This window comes from Antechinus flavipes, chromosome 3 (assembly GCF_016432865.1).
Source record: "Antechinus flavipes isolate AdamAnt ecotype Samford, QLD, Australia chromosome 3, AdamAnt_v2, whole genome shotgun sequence".
In the NCBI taxonomy this organism is placed as follows: Eukaryota; Metazoa; Chordata; class Mammalia; order Dasyuromorphia; family Dasyuridae; genus Antechinus; species Antechinus flavipes.
The window spans coordinates 414,629,895-414,654,336 of NC_067400.1; the positions used below are offsets into that span (position 1 = coordinate 414,629,895).

Here is a 24,442-nt window from a genome sequence, read left to right on the forward strand (position 1 = left end):
AAATCCCTCTATCACCATCTCCCCCTATCTTTATTTTATACTAATTCGGGACAACCCACAGAGTGCAAAGAAGTCAAATACTATTTTCCTGGGCTCAGGGTAAGCTCCGACTGCTAAATCTAATCAGGAATTTTATGCCCATCAGATGGTCTTTCATAATCTTTATTTACACTTGAAGAAAATAGAGCAGTCAGAAATATCCGATGCATATTTTTTAGCTGACATCTGCCTGCGGATTTCGGAGAGATTCCCCTAAAACAAGAACTTGAAGTCTTATTCTTGCATTTGGGGTATATCGAATATTTACTCAGGTGGCTATGAAAGACCCAGTCACTTCGGAGTCAGCTTTCATTTTCAATTTCTCCTCAGCCCTCTAAAAATTAATGTCTGACATATTATCAAGTAAATTCAACTATTTTTCCTCTTCCTCCCTTCTCCCCCACTCCATTCTAACTTGAAACAATCTGTATGCTCTAAGAGCAGATAGAGGTTTTTGGCTTTCTCTATTTTGAAATTAAAAATTAAACTAGAAATAGTAAGAACGAACTGGGAAAAGAAAAAGAGACAAATGATTAGGAAGCGGAGACTGATCTGTACAAGGAGAAGAATGAAAATGTGGCCATATTGGGGAGCAAGTAATTATTTTGCTTATGAGTATTTAATGTAAGTATTGTTTTAGATCATATTTAGATAGGACAAAGTCATTAACATTAATAATAAATCAATATTGAGCCATAAATGAGATATGCACCCTACATTTATACGGAAAGCTCGCTCCCCAGTGCTATACTATGTTCCCGGGGAAAAATAAAGGAGTTGCTTTACAGTTAAATTAGCATTTGTAATCAAGGGGGCAGGTTGTCTCCTCGATTTCCTGTTTCAAGGAAAATAAGGAAGGAACCCCGTGCTGAGAGGAGACTTTTTTTTTTTTTTTTTTTTTTCCCCGACTGGGATTGCCGAGGATTCTAAACCCTAAATAGCCTCTAGTCTTCGGGGAAAGTTTCGAGGCTGCACCAATGTTGAGGCTGTCTTCCGGCCTTTCTCTCTCCCCAACTCCCTTCTCAATTCTCTATTCTTCGGGGTGAGAGCTCATGGCCAAGGGAAAGAAGGACTAAAGGGGAATTTAGGGAGCTCTTCAAAGGCACAATTACAAAGCGCAGGGGTGAGAGAAAATGATTTTCAAATATCCAGAAAGACCAAGGAGCATGTCCTTTTTCAATCACAAAAAAGGAAGCAAGTCGGTTCATTTCTCCTCCAGATAGAAGGAGGATATTACCTCCTATCAATTATATTCAATATCCGTGAAAACAGGAAATATTTTCCTTTAGATTAAAAGAGATCATAGTTTTTTAATCTTCTTCTCCCTCCCCTCGACTTCTTTCCCTTAAGACATTCTGTAGGTCACTCGAATTTCTACATCTAATGTTCGACTTTGAGAGAGGCAATAATTCGTTAACTAGCTATGCTGTAGAATTCAGAAATCCGTACAGATCCTTTCTTTCTACCAGGCATCAAGCCAATGGAGCTAAACTCTTCTGGAATGGAAATTGGGAGAGTCTGCCTTGAACAGTAGCTGCCTCTCTGGCCGCAGTCACCCAGCCCAAGGCCAAGGAGCTTCTAGCCATCCAGATGGGTTGGCTGAGTCTCCAGTCTCACTGCCTTAATTCGTCTACCTTACTTGGAAGTCACTACCCAACTCTCAGTGTTCTTTCCGGGTCTTCTCGAATCACCCAGGGGTCAGAGAGCGAGCTCTGGGACACTCCGAGTCACGCTCCAACCCTTTCGAAACTACGGGTGGGGGGGTGGGGTTGTGCAGTTGGAGAACTGTGGGCAAGAAAGACAGAAACGATAGTTTTTGTCATACCCATTCCCCAGTCACCTCTCGGGCAGTTCTCTCAACAAAAGCCAGAGGCAGTCAGCCAGATGGAACCCCGATGTTTCTCGAGCAACAAGCCAACGTCTCGGATTTGCCCTCCTCGATCAAATTCGAAAGCTCCAGTTCCCGCCACCCTCTCGCCCTCTACTCCCAAGTGGAGTAGCCATGACCAGTAACAAGAGTCCTGAGGGACAAGTTGTCAAAGGCGGGAGAGGAAGGATATTCTAAGAAAAGGTTCACAAAACCCGATGGAGCAATTTAGATCACCTCTGTGCCTCCCTCTCCCTCCCGCAGCCAACCCAAGCTGTTTCCTTGAGCCAGGGTTAGAAAAAGGGCGTCCCCATTCCTCGCGCCTTTGACCAAGGGCCAGGAAGGATATGGAGGAGGGACTGGCAATAGGGGAATCACCCTAATGAACAGAGACGGCGGAATGGCATTTATTACGGGAGATACTCGCTACGTTAACAATGAACTTCGGAGGGGGGTGGGGAGGGAAGATTCACTAGTCAATCCGGTTATACTGATAAAATCCCAGTGGTCCGTTATATACTTCTGTCTGGATTAGCTCCTAGTAGATAGGCGCCCAGGAGGCCAACACCTCCCCTAAGGCTAAGATAATTTTCTCTTTCCTTCAGCACCTCCAAAGGGCAAGGCGTGAGGCCGGGTTCTTTGGGAGGGAGGAGAAGAGGAAAAACCGCTGAGGAAATCGACTGACTTTCCCCAAGGCTGCCCAGCAGATTCGAAAAGTTCACGGGAATTTTCCCACAAATATGAGATACTTTGTTTCCAAAACTCTCCCTAGAATTATATAGAACGCACATTTTCTTAAGAAGTTTCTGAAGATATTTTATTCCTCCTTTCTAGTTTTATTCAATTTAAATAGCCAACCTACCAGCTTAATTATCATCATAAGGTTTCAAGTTGTTTTTGGTTTCTTACTCTCACACCACAAATAAATTTCTCAAATCTAAGGATTTCTATATATTTAGTAAATTTGAATCTTATCTCATTTGATGGCGTCATAGTCAATTCCGAACAAAAGCTCCATAATCTCTAGAAGGCTGAAGAAAAGAAAGGATGACGGGCTTTTATTTTCATCTCTTCATTTTCCTCTCAAGATTAAAACCATATTTTCATCTATTTATAGAATTTTATAAACGACACCTATCTTTTAAAATATGCAAATATTGGTCTTTAAGATCTCTCCTGCGATCTATCAGGTTATAACAAAAATAATTCCTTTTTAACATTTCATTGCTTTGAAACCGTTAGACATTTCAAAAATTTTGTCCTCTGCTCACCGCCGTTCTCCTCCCCTCCATTAATAAAATACTTGCATCTTATTATTACAAGATAAAGCAAATTTTTTATAAGAATACTGCTATTGTGGCGCTATCAATGAAAATTCTTATTACAGTATTTGGAAGAAAATGTACTGCAGCAATCGAATCAAAATGAGATTTGTAGAACGTGAGCGCGCCCTCGTGTGGCTTTCTCTCACAATGCAACCTGGAATTGGTTTCCTTCAACATTTTCCCTTCCAGGAACAAACTTGCTACATTTAAACCACGGAGCCGGGGAAAAAAACAGAAACAAACCACTGAGTAGTTTGGCATTTTGGAGTGATCATATAAGGGCATTGATTTTAGGAACCTTCCAATGTCAGGAACAAAGCCAAACATTCAAAAAGCTAATAATTCGATCGTGGGCTTTTCTCTCTAATTCACTCTTCTTCCCCTTCCCCCCAAGGGTTGAGAGGTTTTTCAAAAATGCATATAGAAATTCTATTAAATCCTGTGGTTTAATATTATTGAAGGTGCAATAATTTATTTGACAGGGCGACAAATTGGTTTAAAATATAATGAAAGACTAACTGTCTGGAAATAACTTCCCCCTTTCAAATGGCTCCTTTTCCCCTCCAAGTACATTGTATCATTGGAGGAAAGATGATAGCGATCTAAATCCCTCAAAATAGTGTTTCATAACTGTACTGGAGATATTGTTCTGAGACATAATAGTCAAATAGGGCTTTGCAAAGAACTCTTGTCATTATATCTACAGAAATATTTGGAGGGAAATTAAGAGTATTGATCCTGAAATTAGGAATTTGTTTAGAGATTTATGGCCATTCGCCTGATATGATTCTCTGCAAAGTCATAAATGCGCGTGTGTGGGTGAATGTGTGTGATAGTGGGTGGTGGTTGAAAATAACAGAAGAACCTTAGGGCGCCTAATTATTCAGAAAGGTTAAAGGTGATGACCTTGACATTTTGGAAGTTCAAAGGCATACACTTATGTTTTTGCTTCTTGCAAAAGACTTTGCCCTTTTAATTTTATTTTTCCTTTAGAGATAGCGTTCTCGGCTATCTTTTAGTAGGTTTTAGTGCTGTTGTGGATTCATTTTTCGACTTTGGGCTTATAAGAAGCCAGAGTCATAAGATTTACTTTGTCTTTAAAAAAAAAAAAAAAAAAAAGACAACCCTTTCTCACTCATTTTATTGCACATTGCGGAAATTTTTTTTTTTTTGGCCCACCAGAAGGTGTATAATATAACCCAATTAAGCTGTTTAGAACTTCGGTTTTTATGGTGTTGTCTAGACAGTTCAAGGTTTTGTAAACAGCTTAGCCAGGTCACGCAACATAAAGTGCAGAGAAGACCTCAGTTACATTCTTTCACTTTACGAAATAAAGGCTAGGAGATCTTTAGCACTGGGCTATGAGCAGGGGATTATCTTTGTCTACTTACTTTATCCTGCCTGAGAAATAAGCAAAACTACTTTACAGAGAGCACGATATTTCTTGAACTTTTTAGGGTGGTGACTTTAATTTTTTAAGGGATCCTTGTTTCCTTGAAACTATCAAAAGGATCTAGAGTGAATTTGCATTTCTCGTACATCTACCAAAAAAATGGGGATAGAGGGTTCTGTTTTCCGAAATTCCAAATTTCCCAAGCTGGAGGAACGAATTATTAGCTCTTTAGAAATCCCTGCCGCCTGTCCCATCACCTCTGATAGAAGGCAGAAAGCCATCTTTGGTGTCTCACACCCTGAAGGGATTAACTCTGAAAGTTACATAGAAAAAGAATCCAGCTGGGGATAGAAAGCAACCCTGATTTTAACTCAGCTGCAAATGTTCTTCTTCCATTTTGGCTGGGGGATGGGGGTAAGGGGTTCCTGCCAGTTCTCTTTGCTCCCTCAAATGTCCTGTTCAGACGCTAAAGTTCTTCAAAGAGGAAAATTCATACAGTGCATTGAGGATGGAACCTTCGTTTTACTAGAAACCATTTATTCACATGAAAAAGACAGTGGCCCATGCGTTTATATGACAGTGGAAACTTAAGAGAGAGACCGAAGGTACATTTCCCAGAGTTTAAATAATCGCCATTCTTTTAGTGAAAGGAAACAGTTGACTCTAAGCTCAGAACAAAACACCTTAAAGCAACACGGCCAAACGCACTACAGGTCCATCTGCATCACCACGAAGACTTAGGGAGGGGAGAGGGGAGACCAAAAAAAAATAATAATAATAATAAAACCCAAAAAACACTTTGGTGGTAAAATTGTAAACGGATGTTTGGATTTACCATTTTCCCCTTATTAGGAATCCGATCCGCCAAGACACCGGCATCTTCTGCAGACATTGATCGCTGGGAAGTAACCGACTTGATCGAGTTGAATGTGGAAATGAAGCTTGGAGTTCCGAAGGGAAGATGAGTCATGTAAACCCAATGACTTTTTGCCTCCGGCGGGTAGGCTGAATGAGGGGAGGAGGAGTGTGAGTATGAGTGAGACTTGGGGGAGGGGGATAAATTTCTTGATCTTTCAGAATAAGGGATTCCCAGTGAAATATTGGAGTCGATCTCTGTTCAGTTTCTTTTCTTTCATTCTTCGATTCTGGAACCAGATTTTGACTTGTCGGTCAGTGAGGTTGAGCATTCGAGATAGTTGTAGTCTTTTCTCTTTGTTTATATACACGTTGAAGAAAAATTCCCGTTCCAGTTCTCGGATCTGGTATTTGGTGTAGGGGCACCTCTTTTTCCTCGATCTCTGGGGGACCACTGAAAGGAAGGGGGAAAAAAGACTGGAGGACTAAGTTGAGACCACCCAGCGTTCTCCTTCTCTACCCAGACCCAGACCGCAACTTCGAGCTCTCTTGTACTTGGCCAACTTGTGCACTGGCCTCTGGTTAGTCCCTCTACTAGGGGAAAGGGACCAGGGCAGGACACTGGACTCCTCTTCTATAGCTTGTGACATCCCCTCATTCTCCTGAAAAGACCTTGTGTCTCTATAGAAATGATATATGAGCCGGCAGAAATTAGAGTGCAGACTTGTGTAGATCAAATAGGTGTATGCGTAGATATATATATACACATGCATATGGAGGGACATATATTTACATATGTATATATGTACACATATATGCACGTGGAGAAAAAGCTGTTTGGATCTCTGAGCCTTTCCTTCAGTTGCTTGGATAAGGTCCAGTTTAATGATCAACCTCCCCCCTTCCTTCCTCCACTTAAAAGAAACGAAGATGGAGCGAAGATGCCATTAATGACCCTGCTAGCAACTGTTGCAAGAAATCTTTCTCTCTTCACCAGCCCCCCGTCCCCCCAAACAAAATCCTCTTTGCAACAATTAATATCCTCCTCGAAGAATACCTTAAGCCCACCTAAATTGGTTTCCTATCGTAAACACACTTTACTACGGGTAGAGAAATCTTATAGGATATATAAACTCCTACGAATGCTTATAAAATGGCACATAAAACGTCGGCTGCCAGAGGGTGGGCCCGGCTCGGCTGCACCCCCCCCCCTCCAGCCTCCTCCCCAACCCTCCTCCTTCCCCCCAATCCAGGTCCCTACCTGCGCCTGCACTCTTCTCCGCCCCCGTCTCCCCTGGGGGGGCTTCGCCACTGGAGCCGCTCTCCGCTGCCCCTTTGGGCTCCTGCCCTGAGGGGGCTTTGCCGCAGGGACTCGCGGTGCCCGGAGACTTCAGGCCGCTCTTCTCAGTGTCCCCCTCGGGCTCGCCGCTGGACTGAGGCGGCTGCTGTTGCTGTTGCTGCTGAGGCTGCTGAGGTTGCTGCTGCTGCTGCTGCTGGTACGCGGGTCCAGGCGCCGCCTCGTAAAACTGGTCGAAGCCCTGGGGCAGGATCCCATTGCGCCCCACGGTGCTATAGAAGTTGGAGGCGGCGCTCGAGGGGCCGTGAGGACCGCATACGGGTTCGGCAGCCTTGAAGAGCATATCAGGCCTCCGACTCCCGGGCGGCAGCAAGTCCCTATGCATCACCTCCTCCGCCGCGTAATAGGGAGCGTAACTGCCCCGGTATTGCCATTTACCACGCTCCAAACCGTAGTCGCGGAACGCCACTTCGCGCACCGGTTGGACGTGAGGCAGGTTGGAGGAGTAGGGAAAAGTCATTTGACAAGACGACGTCTGCGACAGAAACGAGGGCTTGCTGGAGAAATCCGAGGGGGCCACGTAATAAGCGCAGCCCGGCAGATACATATTGGCTGCGCTGGGGCTGCAGTCGTCAAACTCGGTCATGTCTTCCTCTGGGCGATGGTGAGCGACCGGGAGATTTCCGTGCCTTGAACAAGATCCATCTATTGCACAAGAGGCTTTGGACAGGATCAACTAAGAAAAAATCCCCACCGTGTGCTGACGTGCAATTCATCTTGATTGATTCTGGTGGTAATTATGTCACGTGACTCCATGGAGAAATGTCCTTATATCTATATCAGTCTTTCACCAAGACTTCCCGGGATCTCTCCTGGCGCCGAGGCAGGCACACATTTGGGGGGGAAGGGGGGGAGTTCCAGGGGGGGAGGAGGGGACGGTTTTCTCCGCCCAGCCCTGGGAGGCGAGGAGGCATAGGTAGATCCGGAGGCGAATCACCTGAGCGCCGGCGCCTATTCTGGGCTCTGTCTTCACATTGCTAGAGAGACAGCTGGGTGCATCTGCAGTCAGCCTCTACCCCCCTCAGCCTCAGCCGCCCGGGTTCCCTCCTTCCCTGCTCTGCTTTAAATATGCGGGGGTAAGAGGAGGAGAAAAGTCCGGAGGAAGCGTAAAAACGAGGTGTGAAGGTGTGAGACTCTCAAATCTCTCTTTAAAAACAACAACAAAAACAAAACAAAACCAAAAAACCCCAAAACCAAAGCAACCCCTACCCCCGCCCAGCGTCCCTCACCCCCAGTGACCACCACCCCTTTCACAGTTTCACTCAAAGCTTGTTGCTTCTTGTTTAAGGGGCGTAACTGAGGAGCAACTTACTGAAGCAAGAAAAGCCCTGATTTACATGTTAAGTCTGTTCTGCGAATTCTCTTCAGTCATAAGACCTCCACTAGCCACCACACAAAGGTTAGAAATAAAGCAAGGGCCAGCCTGCCCTTTCAATATATCGCACCGTGGAACTCGAACTAGTATCTACCCACTACTTCACTCTGCTCTGTCTCTCTGACTTTCTGTCTGATTTTCTTTGTGTCTTTCTGTCTCTATCCCTATCTCTGTATCTGTCTCTCACACTCAAGCGCGCACGAGCACACATACACATACATACACATCCCACCACCACCTCCACCTCCACCACCCTGTACACCAGCGCTCTAATGCAAAGGGTGGTTGCTCAAACAAACCCGCCAAAAGTGCTTCTCTGACTCTGATGGTTTTGGAACCTAGACGTTCTAAAGTTCAGAAGGAACAAAGGAATGAGGAGTCCCAACTCATAAGGTGAAGACACTTAGGTTTTCACCCCGATTACTCAAGCCCCCAAATTAAACCTCAAGTCATCTTTTCCTACCTCTCCCGCTTCCTTTCGGGGGGGACACATCCAGGGCCTTCTCAATATTCTCAGACTTATGCCAACCCGCATAAATTCTGGGTTGGGAGGCTCTTTGGAAATCAATATTCACGTTCTATCGTCAAAATCTCCCCCCACCCTGAACCTCGTTACCTAGCCTTGGAAACCATTATTCACTCTGGGAGCCTGGGCCCAAACCTCTTGGTCGAGGGTCGATAGAATTGTAGCCCTGTGCTCTTGCAGCAAAAGCAGAAGTGCTTTCTAATTGCCACCCCAGCGTTTCTGATCACTTAGTTTTTTCTTCAGAAGGCTGGAGCTGGATTTGCTCGGCCCAGAGACCACTCTGTCCTTCGTACATGAGCTTCACCTCTTAGGGTGTTTTCCAAAGCGAAAGGGGAGAGAGAGAGAGAGAGAGAGAGAGAGAGAGAGAGAGAGAGAGAGAGAGAGAGAGAGAGAGAGAGAGAGAGAGAGACCAACCTTCCTCTTCCAAAAGAAAAGAAAAGAAAAAATCTTGATTATTAAATCAAAGAGGAACTGGGTGGCAGGAGAGAAACTTCTGACTGGGGATCTCCTCTCTCCACCTGATCTCACCCCAAAACGCTGAGGCCTTAAAACTCCGGTAAACGCGGCGGGGAGTGGGCAGCAGCTCCTGGGAACTCACGGAGCTGGCCTCAGTACCCATCATCTCTTCTGCCCACTATACTGAGAGCCAAGGAGTTAAGAGGTGGTCGAAGCTCATATCTCATTTCTAGCCGATATCTCTCTCTTCCCCACCCCTCTGTTCCCTCCTTCCATATTCTTTCCTCCCCGCCCCCTCCTCCCTCCTTTCCACACACTGCGCAAACAGGTCGAAGGAGAGTGAGGCTGGAGGGCATAGTGTCCTCCCCCGAGGCAGAGCCGCCCCCTGGGGGTGTCTCTGCGGTATCCCCCTCCCCTCCCCGACAGCTCCCACCCAAGTCTTCCTCTGCCCGCCTCTTCTCTCTACCGTCCCTCCCCCTCCAATCTTCCTAAACTCAGACCCCCCCTTCAGAGAAGGTAGTGATCTCCCCTATTTTTTAGCCTCGTCCCAAACCTTCCCTTCTTTGGACTCTTTTGCTGCATCCCCGACCTAGTTCCTAAAATGGCTCTCCAGATATTCGGCAACCGAATAACAGCGAACTCTGAGTCCAGGGCGGTTTCTCCGGGGATTCTAGGAGATTCCTTTCTGACTGTGAGAAATCTAACCTCGGGTCCCCAGCTTCTCTGTGAATTCCTCTGGTTGGGATATAGGGATCCCGAGCTTTAATTTGAACACTCCAGGTGTCTTATTCCATCACTCTCCCTTTCCCTTCGCCTCCAAAATAGAAAGGTCGCTGAGCATCGCGGGAAAAAAAAAAAAAATTCGACAAGAGCGAGCAACTCAAGTTCAACGACATGGCGACACTGGGATTAGTTGAAACCCGTGTTTTAGGCGAGGAGGGTGCGCCATCTGCAAAGGCTGGCATAAGGGAAAGGAGAGGTGGTGGGATCACACTCGTCCTCCCTAACATAGAGCACCCCATGGCATCCGTTAGAGGGGTGCAATCCACCTCGAGCTTCACCTTTCATAGTATTATTTCTCTGGTTTTCTCTCTCGGAAGCCCCCCAGCTCCCCAATCTCTAAGCGAGGGGACCACCACAGCTGCCGCAGTCCCTCTCCCTGCCTCAGGCCCTCACAGCAACCCCCTTGTAAAATCCACTGCTTTCTAACAGATGCGAATCGCGGACCATACCGTGAGGATCCTGGTTTCCTTGGCTGCGAATCCGCGGGAATCGACTGCATCCTAATCCAACTGGCATGTCCGCTAGCCCTCGGGGCGAATCAAGGCTTCCCGCAGTTCTCGCAGAGCCGACGGTCTCTCTTTTCTTCCTGGACAAGATGCGGTATTTTTGTGCCACCCAAGATAAGACACTAACTTGACCTTAACTTTGTTATGGCGCCCCTAGTATCTGGAGAACGTGAACAGACACTGTCTGGCAGCTCTCGTAAAAACTGACTGGGGAAGAGATTCTGAGTCATTTCATTTATTGCCACTACAGTTCTGCAAGAAAGCTTTTCCTCACTGCCAAACTTTAATTATTTATGCTCTTTTAGGAAACGAAAAAAGAAGATGAAGAGAGAAAAGCATCCAAAGCCGTTTAAATCCATTTTTGTGCTTTTGGAATTGTTTATTGAGTTAAACGAGGGGAAGAGACAATATTTGGTGCAAAGATAATCTTTTATGTCAACTGGTTTTCTATCTGAATGCAAATATGTTTATATATGCTGTTTCCTCCATCTTCCCCTCCCCCCACATCAATTATTTTAGATCAGCTTTGACTAGCCCCGAGTTTTTGTGACTGGGTGCCCATCTCCCAGAGGAAAGACTTTCTGATATTAATATTTACTTGCTTTAAGCATTGGGATCCACTACTTTACACACAGTCTAAACCCGATATCTATTTATGTCAAGCGGCCATAGTTTCGAGTTGGAGGGATTAAAGAGTGCTGGTTTGTTTATTTCTTGGTTTGTTCTCAACCTCTTTAGAGATACTAATCCTTTCTCCGAGTCCTGAAGCCGCTCGGTGGGTTTTTTAGGATGATACTTACTAAAAAAAATAATCTGCCTTTAAAAAAAATTAAATTAAAACAAAACAAAAAGACGCCAAAATTTCTAAGGAGGGAGTTTTTCATCGTGTTTGGGAAAAGATTAAAAGCCAGATTGGCCTCATTTATCAGATTTCATTTGGCAATCTTTTGTTTATTATTATTATTATTTATTTGAAATTTGTTCCAGGCTTACGGAGAGTGAGTATCCAAGACTGAAGAGAGGACAGTTTTGTGGACTTCGCTGAGAAAAAGAGATTTGAAAACGCACACTCACACCCATACCCACACAAAGAAAGAAATCCAAACCAGACAAAAGCCGGGCTTTGCATTTAGAATTGTTTCAAACACCGTTTGAGGTGGGGTATGTGTGTGTGGACTTGTGGAATTCCACAAGATGTGTATTTTCAGTGTCTTTTCACACATGCACACATCCCTCAAGAATCTAAGAGGAAGCTGTTTTAATTTTGGAAATTATTACCCCCCCCCCTTCCTTCAGGAAGAGGTCCTTGTTAGCTACGGGACTAAGATTAGAATAAATCCATGTTTCCATGTCTTTTCACAAGTGCTCTCTCTCTCTAAACTCAGTACATTATTGTCTGCTTCTGTCTTTGTTCATTTGCTCTCCTTGTAGGAAACCAAATAATACAGACAAGGAGTAATTGGACGCTTGCCTCTTCTTGAGCGCTCTCATTTGGCCTTTATTTTTGCACTATGAAAATATTCCTGAACCGGGTTTCCTTCAGCCATTTTTCTTCGACATTGTGCACACAGAAAAGAAAATAGTTTTTAGATATATCAAATGAACTTAAGAAGGAAGTGGGAATGGGAGTCTGCAATTTATGTCTTCCATAACAGGAACGCTTGATTTTGCTAATCTGTTCTCTTGTTAATATATCATTTCTATGTTCTCCCCGAGCCTCAGGACAAAGTAACACAGAATTGGGTGTGATGGTACGTTAATCTCCGTCAGGATTTAGATATTCAAAATGTTTTTCCTATTCAGGCTGCGGCTAAGAGTTCAGTCCCCTTTTCCCCAATGTAAATCTTATGATCTCCTCTCCCCCCTCACCCCCCCCCCCATTATTGGGAATGTATATTGTAGCAGAATATGCCAGTCAAGCTTAGCTTTGTGGCCTGCCATTGTTAGAGAACAGCTTTGCAAGGGGTCGGGTTCAGAAGTTTCTTATCCAAATCCGAACCATATTAGAGGATAGGAAGCCCATCTCTGGGTCCCTCTGGCACCAAAGTGACCAGTAAACATTCAAGAAAAGTCTAAGATTATTCTATTTATGTATCTAAATATCCTGATGTTCTTCCTTTGTCTAGATACGCTAAAAAGCTGTATGCGATTTCCCTCCTATTGACATTTAATATTCATCTTAATATATAGTTTCACCAATGGCTTGGAAACCATTTTCACGTTCAGTGAATAATAAACACCCGCCTCCAAACCATACCCAAAGAATGAGTCCATGAGTCTGAAAAATATTAAAAGGGAATCAAAATCCGTTCGAAATTAAAAAAAAAAAAAAAAAAAAAAAAAAGACAGCAGCCTGTGAGGGGCTCCCCTTGGCGCCATGTATTTCCACTGGAAATTTTTTATTCGTCCGGTTAAATACAAGCTATTGTTTCCGTTACAAAACATGCAAAACCGCTACTAGATAACTAAAACAAATTAAACTATTCTACTTAGGCAGCTGAGGTTATTCACAGATTTCAGAGCGTTACCACCCCGTTCTCAATGTATTTGAGGTTAACATTTAGGCAGCTGAGTAACACGTTGAAAAATCATTGGACCATTGGAACGAAGCTCCTACATTCCATTAGATACTTTTCTTCCTCCCAGTTGGAGGAAAGAGAGTTTGAGAAGGTAAGGGAAAAGAAGGAGGCAAAGGGATAGAAGTGATTTTCTCCAGCCCTTTGGGCCCAACCCCTGCTAAGGCATAGGTGGTTTCTGTACAGTTCAGCAGAGGTGAACTGGGAAAGGACATGGGATGGGGTAAAGGTAACATCTGACTGTTCATGTAGTTAGGGAAGAAAGCCTTTCTCTACAAAGAGAAAACGGGAGTTATTATAAAGAGCAAGAAATTTCCTACAAAGAAAAAGATCAGAGAGAGAGAGAAAGGGTTAGGGCCCAGAGTCAGGCTGCACTACTGGTTTGAGGCAAGTGGAATAGTGGGAATGGGAGACCCACTGAAAGAAAACTCAGCTTGGGCTTGATGGAACCCAGGTTTCTTGGGACCTGTGAACAAGGAGGTAGGATGAGTGGGCAATGGGGATTTTGCTGGGGTCTAGTCAAAGTGTTCAGAGGTCTCATTTACATCTTCCTGGTTGGAGAGGCTTAATTTCTACATCTCCACTCAGTAACCCATTATAGTGACTTAAGAAAGAAAGGAGACACCTTTCCCCAATGTAACTGGAAAACCATATTTGCAGTTAGAGCTGATACTCTTGGTATCCAAAGGAATGGAACAGAGGAGCAGCGCTCTAGAACAGAGCCCACAAATAGAAAGGGGCTGGACGACTTTCCTTGACTTACAGGCCTGGGTTGCTTGAGATTCAGTGTAGAGGGATGGGAAGGGAAGAAGAATAGCTCTCTTGCCAACTGGGACTGGACATTGAAACGAATTTTTCTAGCCCCAGGCCACAGGACTCTAGAAGAAAGTGGCTAATAACTTGCGGTTCATCAAGGTCTTACCCGCAAGCACACGACCTACACACACACACACACACACACACACACACACATCTCAAGAGCTAGAAAAAGAATCTAAAGATTCCCTAAATATTTCAGGTATTTTGTTTGCTTCTTCCCACCCATCCCCCATCTACCCCGCCCTTGACTCTCTCTCTTGATCCCTCCCCCACCTCCCCTCGGACCCGCCTCTGTCCTGCAGCCCTTAGAAGACCGAGGGAGACTTTTGTGTTACTAACTGGGCTGGGTCGGACCCGAGGCGGCTGGGAAGAGAAGCTGGAGTTTCGAGGGCCGGGCCTTCTCTGCTCTAACAATTCAAATGTTCTGCTCACTCCCCTGCTTCTCCTTCAGCAGGGGTCTCAGGCTCTCGGGAAGGGTAGGATCTTACAAGGAACTCTTTCTCCGGAGAAAGGCTTTCCCGGTTGGTTTTCTTATGTTCAGTCGTGGCACCGTTTGCTGCCAGGTGGGAAAAAGGGAGGAGGGAGAGAACTGAATAACTCAAAAGCAGGTTCCTGGTAGAAATTCCCAAACCCGTGATTTCGCCTGATCACGGTCCCCTTATTTTAGTGTCCACCTCCAATCGGAGGCTGACCATCTTTTCCCTCTCCATGTTCCTACCTCGAGTAGCCCTTCAGCATAACCATTTAGGGGTAAGATAAAGAGAGGAAAGGCCAAGCTTGGGCCAGGCCAAGACCCGTCCAATTTCTAGTAGTGGAGAATTGAACGTGAAACGTCCTTACAATCATTCGAGGAGGGGGGAGAGAAAGAGGTGAAATAAAAAATTCACTACCCTCTTCCTTCCCATATCCATCCCCACCCAACCTCTGAGCTGAAGTGCTCCCAGCCTGGGCCACGTCCATGGCGGGAGGCGGCCAGGGCTAGTAGAGAGTGAGAGCCTGTTCTCTCAGCACCACTCTTTTCTTCTTCATCCGCCGGTTCTGGAACCAAATTTTGACCTGTTGATCACTCAGATTCAATCTGTTGGACAACTCCTTCCGCTTCTGACGATTGATGAACTCGTTGAGAAGGAATTCGTTTTCCAGTTCTGCGATCTGCTGCTTAGTGTAGGGCTTCCTTTTCTTGCGGGATCTCCCCTGGGCTGCCCCCCAGGGCAATCCTGCAACACAGTCCCCCAGCATAGCCCCGGGGCCATTGGTTATCACCTGAGGAGCCCTGGTTCCCCCATCTCCACCCCCGCAGCCTACACTGTATCTAAGCTGGTCCCAGTCCTACTTGATCTTCTTTCATCCTTCCTTCCCCATACCCTGACACTAATTATGTAATCGCCATTCATCTTTCTCTCCCCAGCCCAGTTTATGACCTAGATCCCAAGGCGCAAGGATAATCTGGGTACCCTGATCTATTAAGAAGAGAGGAAAATGGGGAGCGGATCCAAAACAATTTACCGTCGGGTAGCGAAGGTCGAAGGCAGGAGGCTACGCTGGCCGTCTGCACTGTCACGTTCAAGTTGAGCGAGCCCTTGGCGTCGTCCTTGAAGCCAGCGGCACAGGGGTTCCCTTCCAAAAGAGCCGCTGACCCGTGTACGCTCCGCGCCATGCCTGAGTAGTCGTACTTGGCCGGCTTAAGGCCAACGCCCGGAGCCAGACTAGGTTCATTGGTGAAAGCTGGTCTGGGACGACTGCGTTCCTCCGGCCTCGAACCAGACTCGGAACCATAGTATTTGCTTTGATCTTCTGGGCCTTCCTTGCTGCCCGGAGGGTGAAGGTTGAGGGGTACAGAGCCAGGGAGGTAGGGCTGGGTATAACCACCAAAGGCAGCGTGGCCTGGGGGCTGAGCGGCGCAAGAGCTGGCCGCGGACCAGGGTAGAGAGCCTCGGGGGTAGGAAATGGGGGGCAGAGCCGCCAACTGGCTGCCATTCGCCCGAAGGTTGGAAAAATAGAAGGAATCCGGCGATTGCAAATTCAGAAGAGACCCCACATACCCGGATCTGTAGAGACTGCGATCGCACATCTCCAACAAAGGACTTCAGCTGGTCTTACAGCAGTATTTAGTTACAACAGGGAATAAGAGGACAGGCTCAAACGATTGGACGAAACTTTGCGTTACAGGTTCTTCAAAGCCGGTCATTTCAGCACCGCCTACATCCCCCTGACCCTATTTTTTTAAAAAGAGTATTATGATAACACTTGGAATATTAGATATTTCTAATACTTCTGAGGCAGGAAAAAAGGACATGAGGTTTTCAGAGGTAGAAAGGGAGGGTTCTGAGAGTCTCCTCTGGGTCTCGAGAACCCAAGATTGGGGTGTAAAAAAGCGAGCCCAACCATTTGCCCAACTTTCCATGAGGCACTTTCATTGGGCTCTCTGATTGGCGTTATTTTCTCTTCATCCCAGTCTTGTTACTTTGAGCCTGGATTTCTTTTCATTACTTTCTCATACTTTTTCCTTTCCTGCTCTGTTAAAAAGTGTCACAGGACCCTGATCCACAAACCATTATTTGTGGCATCAAAATGTGCTGGACTGAGCTAATCGCCTTACTTTAAAAGTCACCATCTGCACTTTTTTTTTTTCCAGAGATTCTGGGAAAGATCGATCTGGTCCATTTTCCTTTTCATTATCTAATGCTAGGCAGCATAAAGTTAATTAATTTAAAGGCCCAAACGATCGTCCTCTACCCAGGATCATTAGTCTGACCAAAGTTTACAGCACATAGTTAACGATGCTTTTTAATGTTGGAAATAGGAACTTGCATTCCTCTATTTGAGGATTTCTTTACTAAACTGGGATTCTAGGAATATTTGAAGCTTTCCCACTGTGGTTGGAAATATCTCTGTTACCCCAGCCTCGGAAGTAAATTCTCATCATTATAACTACACAAACTCCAGGAACTCCTTTGGATTTCAGAGGGGGAAAGTGACTCTCAGGTAGGTCAAATTTAAAAACAGAACCAGAGAATCAAGTCCTCCAAAGCTAAAAACTCCAGGGTAGTTTGCACAGATGACTGATGGATTTGCTAATTGCTCCAAACGGCTTCATTTCCACCTTCTGCTCTGGGCCTTCCTCTCATCTTGGCAGGGCTGGAATTGAAAGCTAAGGAAACTATGAGATTGGGTGGTCTTTAGCTTGCAATGGAAGATCTCCTGAAGCCAGAATCTTCAGGGATGAGTCCTCTTGCTTGAAGGTTTGGGATGAATGAGATTCGGAGAGCTCTAGAAATAAGAGAGACTGGGGATGACCAAATCCATGGGAAGCATCCAGGAGTGGAATACTCCAGGCAGCGGCATAGTTCAAGCTAAGGGACAGGGATTGCATCTTGCTTGGGTTGATGGAGAATCGAGGTGATCAGAATGGGTATCCGGACAGGCGTTTAGAGAAGGTGGCTGGAGGGTAAGAAGTCAGTCCAAAGGAAACGGAGCCCCGTAGTATCGTGGGAAGAAAGGCAGTGAACTGAGGAAATTCAATTTCAATATGTTCTTTCAGCGATACAAGGTAGTTGACTTTGCATGACATGGAGTTCGATCTGCAAAACCAAAAGGTGCATCTAGTGCTTGGGGTTGGAGTATACATTCTTTTGTAAACAAATGGCAGATTTGGAAATGCCCCCAGTTGGACCAACATGCTAGTAGGGACTAATTTCCCCAAATAATGCCCCCATGTGTCCCTGTTTGGGGCCAGGAAGGAATAGACAGGACCCAGCAAGTCAGAAGGAGATCTATTCTAGCAGGAAGAGGAATCTCCTTATTACAAAAATACCCCCATCCCACCTTCCTTTTCAGCTTCCAAGGGCTCAGCTCAGAAGCTGGTGCAGTCCCGACAGCTTTCTCCTGGACCTCCTCTCCAGGCACAGCTTCATCAGGAAGCAACCTTGAAATGGTTAAAAGCTCCAGATGAAAGGCAAAGACCACACAGGAGTTGCTGGAGGGCACGGTTGACCACTGTTCAGCTCGTTTATTGTTTATTATGTCGACCAATTGGGCAGCTCTTGGGAACTTACTGGTTTCCTCAGTCTCCAGGGCCTGGGTGATGCCTGGCCTAAAATGTCCAGGAACGCCTTTTAGATCTTTGCAACTAACATTTCCCTTCCTCATTTTGCCTTTCTTCATCTCCCACGGTGAGGGAGCAGGAGCCTTAGCTCAGCCATGTTTTGCATGTTTTGATATGAAATGGCTTGGAAACTCTTCTTATTCAGAGAAAGGACATCCTTCCAACTTGCTCTTTTAGCCTCAGCTTGATAATACGGACTGTGGAGCCTGGAAGGGAAGGATAGTCAGGATTTCTTTACAGGCCTTGAGCCCATGTCCTCATAATGAACAGGCCAGCCTCAGCTGCCAAACCAAGTCCTGGCTTAGGTGTATGTTTGTACAGAGCTTCAGGCCTGCTCCCACGAAGTTTGGGATTAGAGAAGTTTGATTATAACTTTATGAAATATGTGTAAGAGTTTAGCTCCCTAAAAGATAATGTTTGAAAATTATTTTTTGCAAGAAAATGAAATTAGAAGCAAATTTACAGATTTAGGAAAAAAATGACTTTATAGCTACGGAAACTTCTTTATGAGATCGGCAAATAATCCTTTCCCCCTCACTCCCGGTCCCCCTCAATCCTCGTCTGTGTTTATTTTTCGTTCGAGTTTATTTTAAAATAATTTTTGCAGGTAGAAAATAACGTTTCTTTCTTCCCAGAAAAGAGGAGATTGCGTAGGTCCCGGGGTGGGCTGGGGAATAGGGATAAAACCGAGTTACACTACAGTGAGTCTTTGGCAAGAGAATTGTATTGCTGAACTGAACTCCTTTCCAGTCAATGCCTTCTATTGTCCAGGAGGTGGCAGAATAGCTCTATCTCATTGCGCAGTCGAGAGGTTTAGCAAAGAGCCGGTCAAGATCAATGGTAAAGGGCAACGCAGCTGTCTCACTGTCGGAGACGCAACTCGGCCCTAAGCTTTAGGGTCTACCATTGCATTGCTGAAAGGAGCAAGGGGAGGGGGGGAAGGTACTGGAGCTAGGAAGGAAAGCTCTACGCTGGCTAGAGGAGCCCGAAGTTAGTTAGGAAGGTGGTAGATAACCTATTAATAGCCAGAAGGTTATAGAAGCAGAAATTCAGAGTTTTTTGAAATCCTTTCTGAAGCTGGTTGTCCCTGTAACAGTCATATATATTAATTATTAGGTCCATATGTATAAAATATAATCTCTCTCTCTCTCTCTCTCTCTCTCTCTCTCTCTCTCTCTCTCTCTCTCTCTCTCTCTCTCTTCCCTCCCCCCCATCTCTATCCCTGTCTCTGAATCTCTCTCTGTCTCTGTCTTTCTCTCTTCCTCTGTAGCTTCACAAACTCAATTTCCCTTTCCTCCTCCCATTGTAATTCAGGGTATAAGAGAAAAGCATATAAATAGCAAACACTTCATCTGCTATTGATTTAGACGTCAATTCAAATTTCACTTTAGGAGTTTTGAAGGCACTTTTAATCTCAGACAAGCCTGCAATTCAATGTCAGGCTAAAGTAAACTGAGATGCAAACTAAATATCTTGAATAGAAGTGAAACTGAAACCTAAAGCTAGGCCAAAAACTCTGGGAAGTAGGGAAAAAAACGAAATAGCATTTTTTTTTTTTAAAAAGGATATGTGCTATGAACACTGTAGTTTAAAGATGAAGAACAAGTTGGATTGAGGATAAGAAAAAACAAAATGATGTTAAGATGAAAACACATTCCCTCAGTGGAAAATACCAGAAAAATGTCTTTGAAGTTTCAATCAATGGCCTCTCTCATTGGAAGGATTGGATCTAGAACAGCCTTGCTCAAAAGCCAACAGTGTTTACCCAATACTGTTTACATATCTGTATGTATTTATATTTATATGAATGTATTTTTTCCAAGGACTCAATGTTTGACAAAAGAGATAATTAAGCTGTCTGCCTCCCATTTGTTTGAAATCAAGAGAATGAAATGAGGGAAGCAGTCAAAAAGAAAATGAAAGTAATTTGTTTTTCATGGGCACTTTGCAGTGTTTTGTTCTTGGGGGGGGACCTTAAAAATCATGTGTAATTAAAATAAATAAGGAAACCAATTGATTTTGTGTCTGGTGCTTAATAGCTAAAGGGCATCAAGTTATTCCTAGGCTGTTTCCCTGAATAATTAATTACTCTTTGGCTTAGAAGAGAAAGTTGTGTTAATGCCCAAAAACTGAATGTCTTTCTTGGGTAGTGAATTATGATTTCAAACTTCATTGGCCATTTGTAGGCAGAAATTGACCTTCTATATTTGCAGTCAAGTATAATTCCCTCAATTTTGAGGGATATATAAATATTGTCTTTCCAAAGTAGGGATATTTTAAAAGTCTTGAATATTCATACCCACCTTTCTGTCCAAATTAACGGTCAGAGAATGTTTTTATTTCCAGATAAAATCTCTATTTGATGAAAATAAATACAATCTGAGGTCATGGTTATGATTGAAATAGAAGAAAATTTTTATTGGAGATGTTTTTGAGCTGGTTTTTTTTTCTTTTCTTTTTCTTTCTTTCTTTTTTTAAAAAGAATGTCATTATTAAAAGCAAGGTAAGTTTGTCTGGTATTTCAAACATTACTTAAAGTTAAAGCTGAAGGGGGGGTGGGGGTAGGGGGGTATGAGAAGGAAAGGGAAGGGTAGCAAAAATGAAGAGGAAAGAAGAAAACACAGTAATTGATGTGATTCTTCGCTCCTTACACTGATGATCAACATGTTCAGAGAAATAGGCCATTAAAATAAATATGCATAGTTTGAAAGACAACATGGTTTTATAATAAATTGCAGATTTTATAGAGTAAAAATTTATAGAAAGTAATGTTTTTTTTTTTGTTTTGTTTTTTGTTTTTTTGGTTTGTTTATTTGTGAAGTTTCTCCCTAGGAGTAAACCAATTACAATGTGTCTGAAGTACTGCATTGGTATCACAGATTATAATTGTTGTTACTTAAAAAAATAATCTCTCAGCTATATAAATTATGCGATCTTTAAAATTCATTATTTATTGTTACTTTTCTTAACACCCATTTATTCTTGGAAGTTAAAGAGTTTGGGGTTTGTTTGTTTGTTTTTTTCCTTCTCCATTTTGTTAGAAGCTTTGAACCTGTGAGAGGAGGAAAACGTTTGTTCAAACAGCCTTGTTAATATGAGGGTGTATGATACTTCAGATAAAAATACAAGTATATACACACTTATTATACATATTATCCGGCATGTCCTATATCCGAATGATGGTTAAAATGCCTGCATCTATATCAACTGAATCAATCTTAACTATTTGGAAGGAATAACCGTAGTGAATATTAGCAAGATATAAAATCTAGAAACTTCAGCCCTTTAAATCACTGTACCTGATTCAGAAGAAACAAAGGCCTTTGTAAAGATACACTACCTATTTTAAGTTAAAAATCACGGAATTAAGGATCTACTAAGTTTGTTGAAGCTGTATAGTAAAAATTGTCAATTAGCAGTAAGATCTGAAATCAGATGTTCTTATTGCTAATATTGGTCCAAGTCTTATTTTTAAAGAAGTGATTTAAAAACAAGGACTGCACCTTCAATTCCCAATTTTTAGACTTTCACATTTAAAATATAAAAGTCTCCTCTGGGCAGAGTTTTTGCTTGCTTAGTAGTGTCCATTGACTTTCAATGATTTCATAAGCCAATGATGGGTCATGAATGATTTGAAATCATTTGACCATAATGGTTTATGAAAACAAGCATAGGGACAAATGCTAGCACCAGATTTCAAGTGATAAAAAATGACAACAACAACTGAAATTAGAGTAGTGTATCCGAAATTCATTATGGGAATTGTTAAAAAATATTCAGTCCTTTATACTGGCCTGGAAGGAGAAACAGAACATTAAAAATAATAATAAACAAAACAAAAACCAACGGGAGCAATAATAACCAATAAGAAGAAGAATTACAAAGTCAAGTTGGGCAGCATTATGCTTTAGAGCCAAAATGCGGTGAGGGACGAAAAACAATTCACAAAATTTCGCCGCCGCTGGCAGTAAAGGGGTGGGGGCAGAAGGAGAAATTAAATATATGTTCAAGTCTTTCCAAAAGTTTCTGGGAGGAAGATAACATAAAGCTTGTGAATTTAACGTATTTGTCCTCGGCTCGGGATCAGGAGACATTGTCTTTGAGTTTGGAGACTATTTTCTTGTCCTTCACTCTTCTGTTCTGAAACCAAATGGTCACTTGTCTCTCAGACAGGTTTGTGGCTGCGGAAATCCTTCTCCTCTTGTCCTTGTTAATGAACTTGTTAATGGCGTATTCGTTCTCCAGTTCTTTCAGCTGTAGTTTGGTGTAGGGAACTCGTTTCTTTCTTCCACGTCTGTAGACACACATATCAGGCTGGTTTAGAGCTACGTCCCCTATTGTAAACGACATTATGTGGAAAAATTAGACTTTTATTACAGGCGTTTAAATCTCAAATGAGTAAGTGCAAGAGTTCTACTTTTCATGGGGGGGAAGGGGGAATGAGAAAATAAAAAAGTCCAGTTGTTTTCATATAATTATTTACACGTGATTAAAGAAAGATTATTTGCACTTCAAAGTGAAGGCTAATTTGATGGATGCTATTATTTCCCAAACCGGCATCTTAACAAGCCTGCAATTTTACGGTGCAAAATTTACGGTTTTTGCTTGTTTAAGAAGTTTTCATATGGACAATTTCTGTATGGATTCTTATATCATATGGACACACACAAATGCACATCTTAATATTCTCATATGTTGATTTCCTGGTATTACATTGTGTGGGAATGTAAGTGTATTATATGTGCTCTGATTACAAAACAGTATTGAAGCTACTGTGAGGGGGATAATTATTATTCTGAAAAGTTCTAGCAAAATCTTTTTACTCGTCTTTTAAGACAATCGATACAACTTACAGAACAGGAGAAACCAATCCTTTCCCCACCGTCACTTAGTGACCCCAGTTTGTAAATATACAAAAATACAGAAGCAGAGAGAGAGAGGAAGGAAAGGAGAACAGAGAAAGGAAGAGAGGGAGGGAGGGAGATAGACAGAGACAGAGAAACAGAGAATATGAAAAGTAAGACTGCAGATCCATAAGCATTAGTTCGGAGTTAAAATTACGGAAGATCTGACACAAACCATACCAACTCTATGCTTCCTTTTAAAAAATAATTTATCAACTTGCATTATCTCTTTACGTTGAAATTAGGGTAGGGTGGGGTGGGAGGAGCGGGAATGTCAGAACAATTAAAAATTATATATATAGTTATCGATCATTCTCTCTCTCTCTCTCTCTCTCTCTCTCTCTCTCTCTCTCTCTCTCTCTCTCACCTGGAAAGGAAGATTTCCAAAAATGTGAGCTCTGGGACTGGTCTTTAGCACAGTAAACCTGACTGTTCCAGCCATTCGCCAGAGTCCAGGACTGGTAACCTTCCATGGATATGTACGTTTCATGTCTCGGTTCCCCTGAACCAAAGGTGGAGACCATGTCTATATACCCGGGGACGTGCTGGTAAGGATTGGTGTAGCCCTGGTAAAAGGACACTTCTTTAGCCCGGGAGGGGACCTCGTTGGCCGGGACACTGGTGCTGGCCAGGCTGGAGACGTCCATGTATTTTTCCACGGGAAAGCCCCCCAAAGAGGCGTGTGGGGAGGACTTGAGTGCGTTCTGTTGGATCCCCACGCCGTGGGACATGCGGCAGCTGTAGTATCCATTGCCAAAATGATAGCCATAGCCCAGTGTCGGGGCGGCCGGGGGCGCTGCAGCTGGAGTCGGAGCCGGAGTGGAGCCGGGACAATCCTTGGTAGAGGGTGCTTCGGGACGCGCTGCAGCCGCCGCCGCCGCCACTGCGGACGACGAGGAGGAAGAGGATGAGCCGGAGCGTTCTGCAGCTCCGGGATAGGAGAAACCAGAAGCTGCTGCTGCGGCTGCGGCCGCAGCCGCAGCCGCAGCCGCTGCCCGGCCAGAGTGTGCGCCGAACACTGGCGAAGGAAGGAAGCCACGGCACTGCCCCGCAGTGGCGGCCGCGGAGGAGGGGGCGCCCCCACTGGCTGCGCCGCCGTCAGCTCGCAGGCCGTCCATGTCCCAGCTCAAGGCCCGGCTCATGGCCCGGCCCGGCCCGGCCCCGGCCCGGCCCTCGTGCTGGACACCATAGCTCGATGAACGGCTTTCCGCCTCCCCTCCCTCCCACTCTCTTTGGCTCCCGCCCTCTTTCTCTCGCTCTCTCTTCCCCTCTCTCGTGCCTCCCTCCCTCCCGCCCTCCCTCCAACAGGTTAGCTCATTGCGGAACGTTTATAAAAACGAAGTTCAGGTTGGGAGGGGGCCTGGGCTGCGGTTGGGGGCCGGCTCCGGAGTAGAGTGCGTCTACCAAAGGTTGAGCCATTGGCTGCTCCAAGACACGTGGGGGCGTCGGTGTAGGGGAGTGAGAACTGCTTCCAACCCTCCTCACCCCCCCCATCCCACCCAGTCCGGGTCTAGACCAACCCCTTATCCTACCTCCTCCTCCCCTTTCTACCTCTT

General features: G+C 44.5%; 3 protein-coding genes across 3 annotated transcripts; all 3 read right to left on the minus strand.

The window, feature by feature from the left end:
• Positions 1-4,356: 4,356 nt before the first annotated feature.
• HOXD11 (homeobox D11) lies at positions 4,357-9,052 on the minus strand. Its single transcript, XM_051986163.1, has 2 exons — positions 6,741-9,052; positions 4,357-5,933 (listed from the first exon to the last, which is right to left on the minus strand). Exons 1-2 carry the CDS (start codon positions 7,420-7,422, stop codon positions 5,698-5,700), a joined length of 918 nt encoding a protein of 305 aa, XP_051842123.1. The 5' UTR covers positions 7,423-9,052; the 3' UTR covers positions 4,357-5,697.
• A 5,803-nt stretch (positions 9,053-14,855) lies between these two features.
• HOXD12 (homeobox D12) lies at positions 14,856-15,948 on the minus strand. The gene is made up of 2 exons (XM_051986166.1): positions 15,384-15,948; positions 14,856-15,094 (listed from the first exon to the last, which is right to left on the minus strand). The coding sequence occupies exons 1-2, from the start codon at positions 15,946-15,948 to the stop codon at positions 14,856-14,858; spliced, it is 804 nt and encodes a 267-aa protein (XP_051842126.1).
• A 4,425-nt stretch (positions 15,949-20,373) lies between these two features.
• Positions 20,374-24,028, minus strand: HOXD13 (homeobox D13). The gene is made up of 2 exons (XM_051986157.1): positions 23,254-24,028; positions 20,374-22,316 (listed from the first exon to the last, which is right to left on the minus strand). The coding sequence occupies exons 1-2, from the start codon at positions 24,026-24,028 to the stop codon at positions 22,066-22,068; spliced, it is 1,026 nt and encodes a 341-aa protein (XP_051842117.1). The 3' UTR covers positions 20,374-22,065.
• Positions 24,029-24,442: the final 414 nt, after the last annotated feature.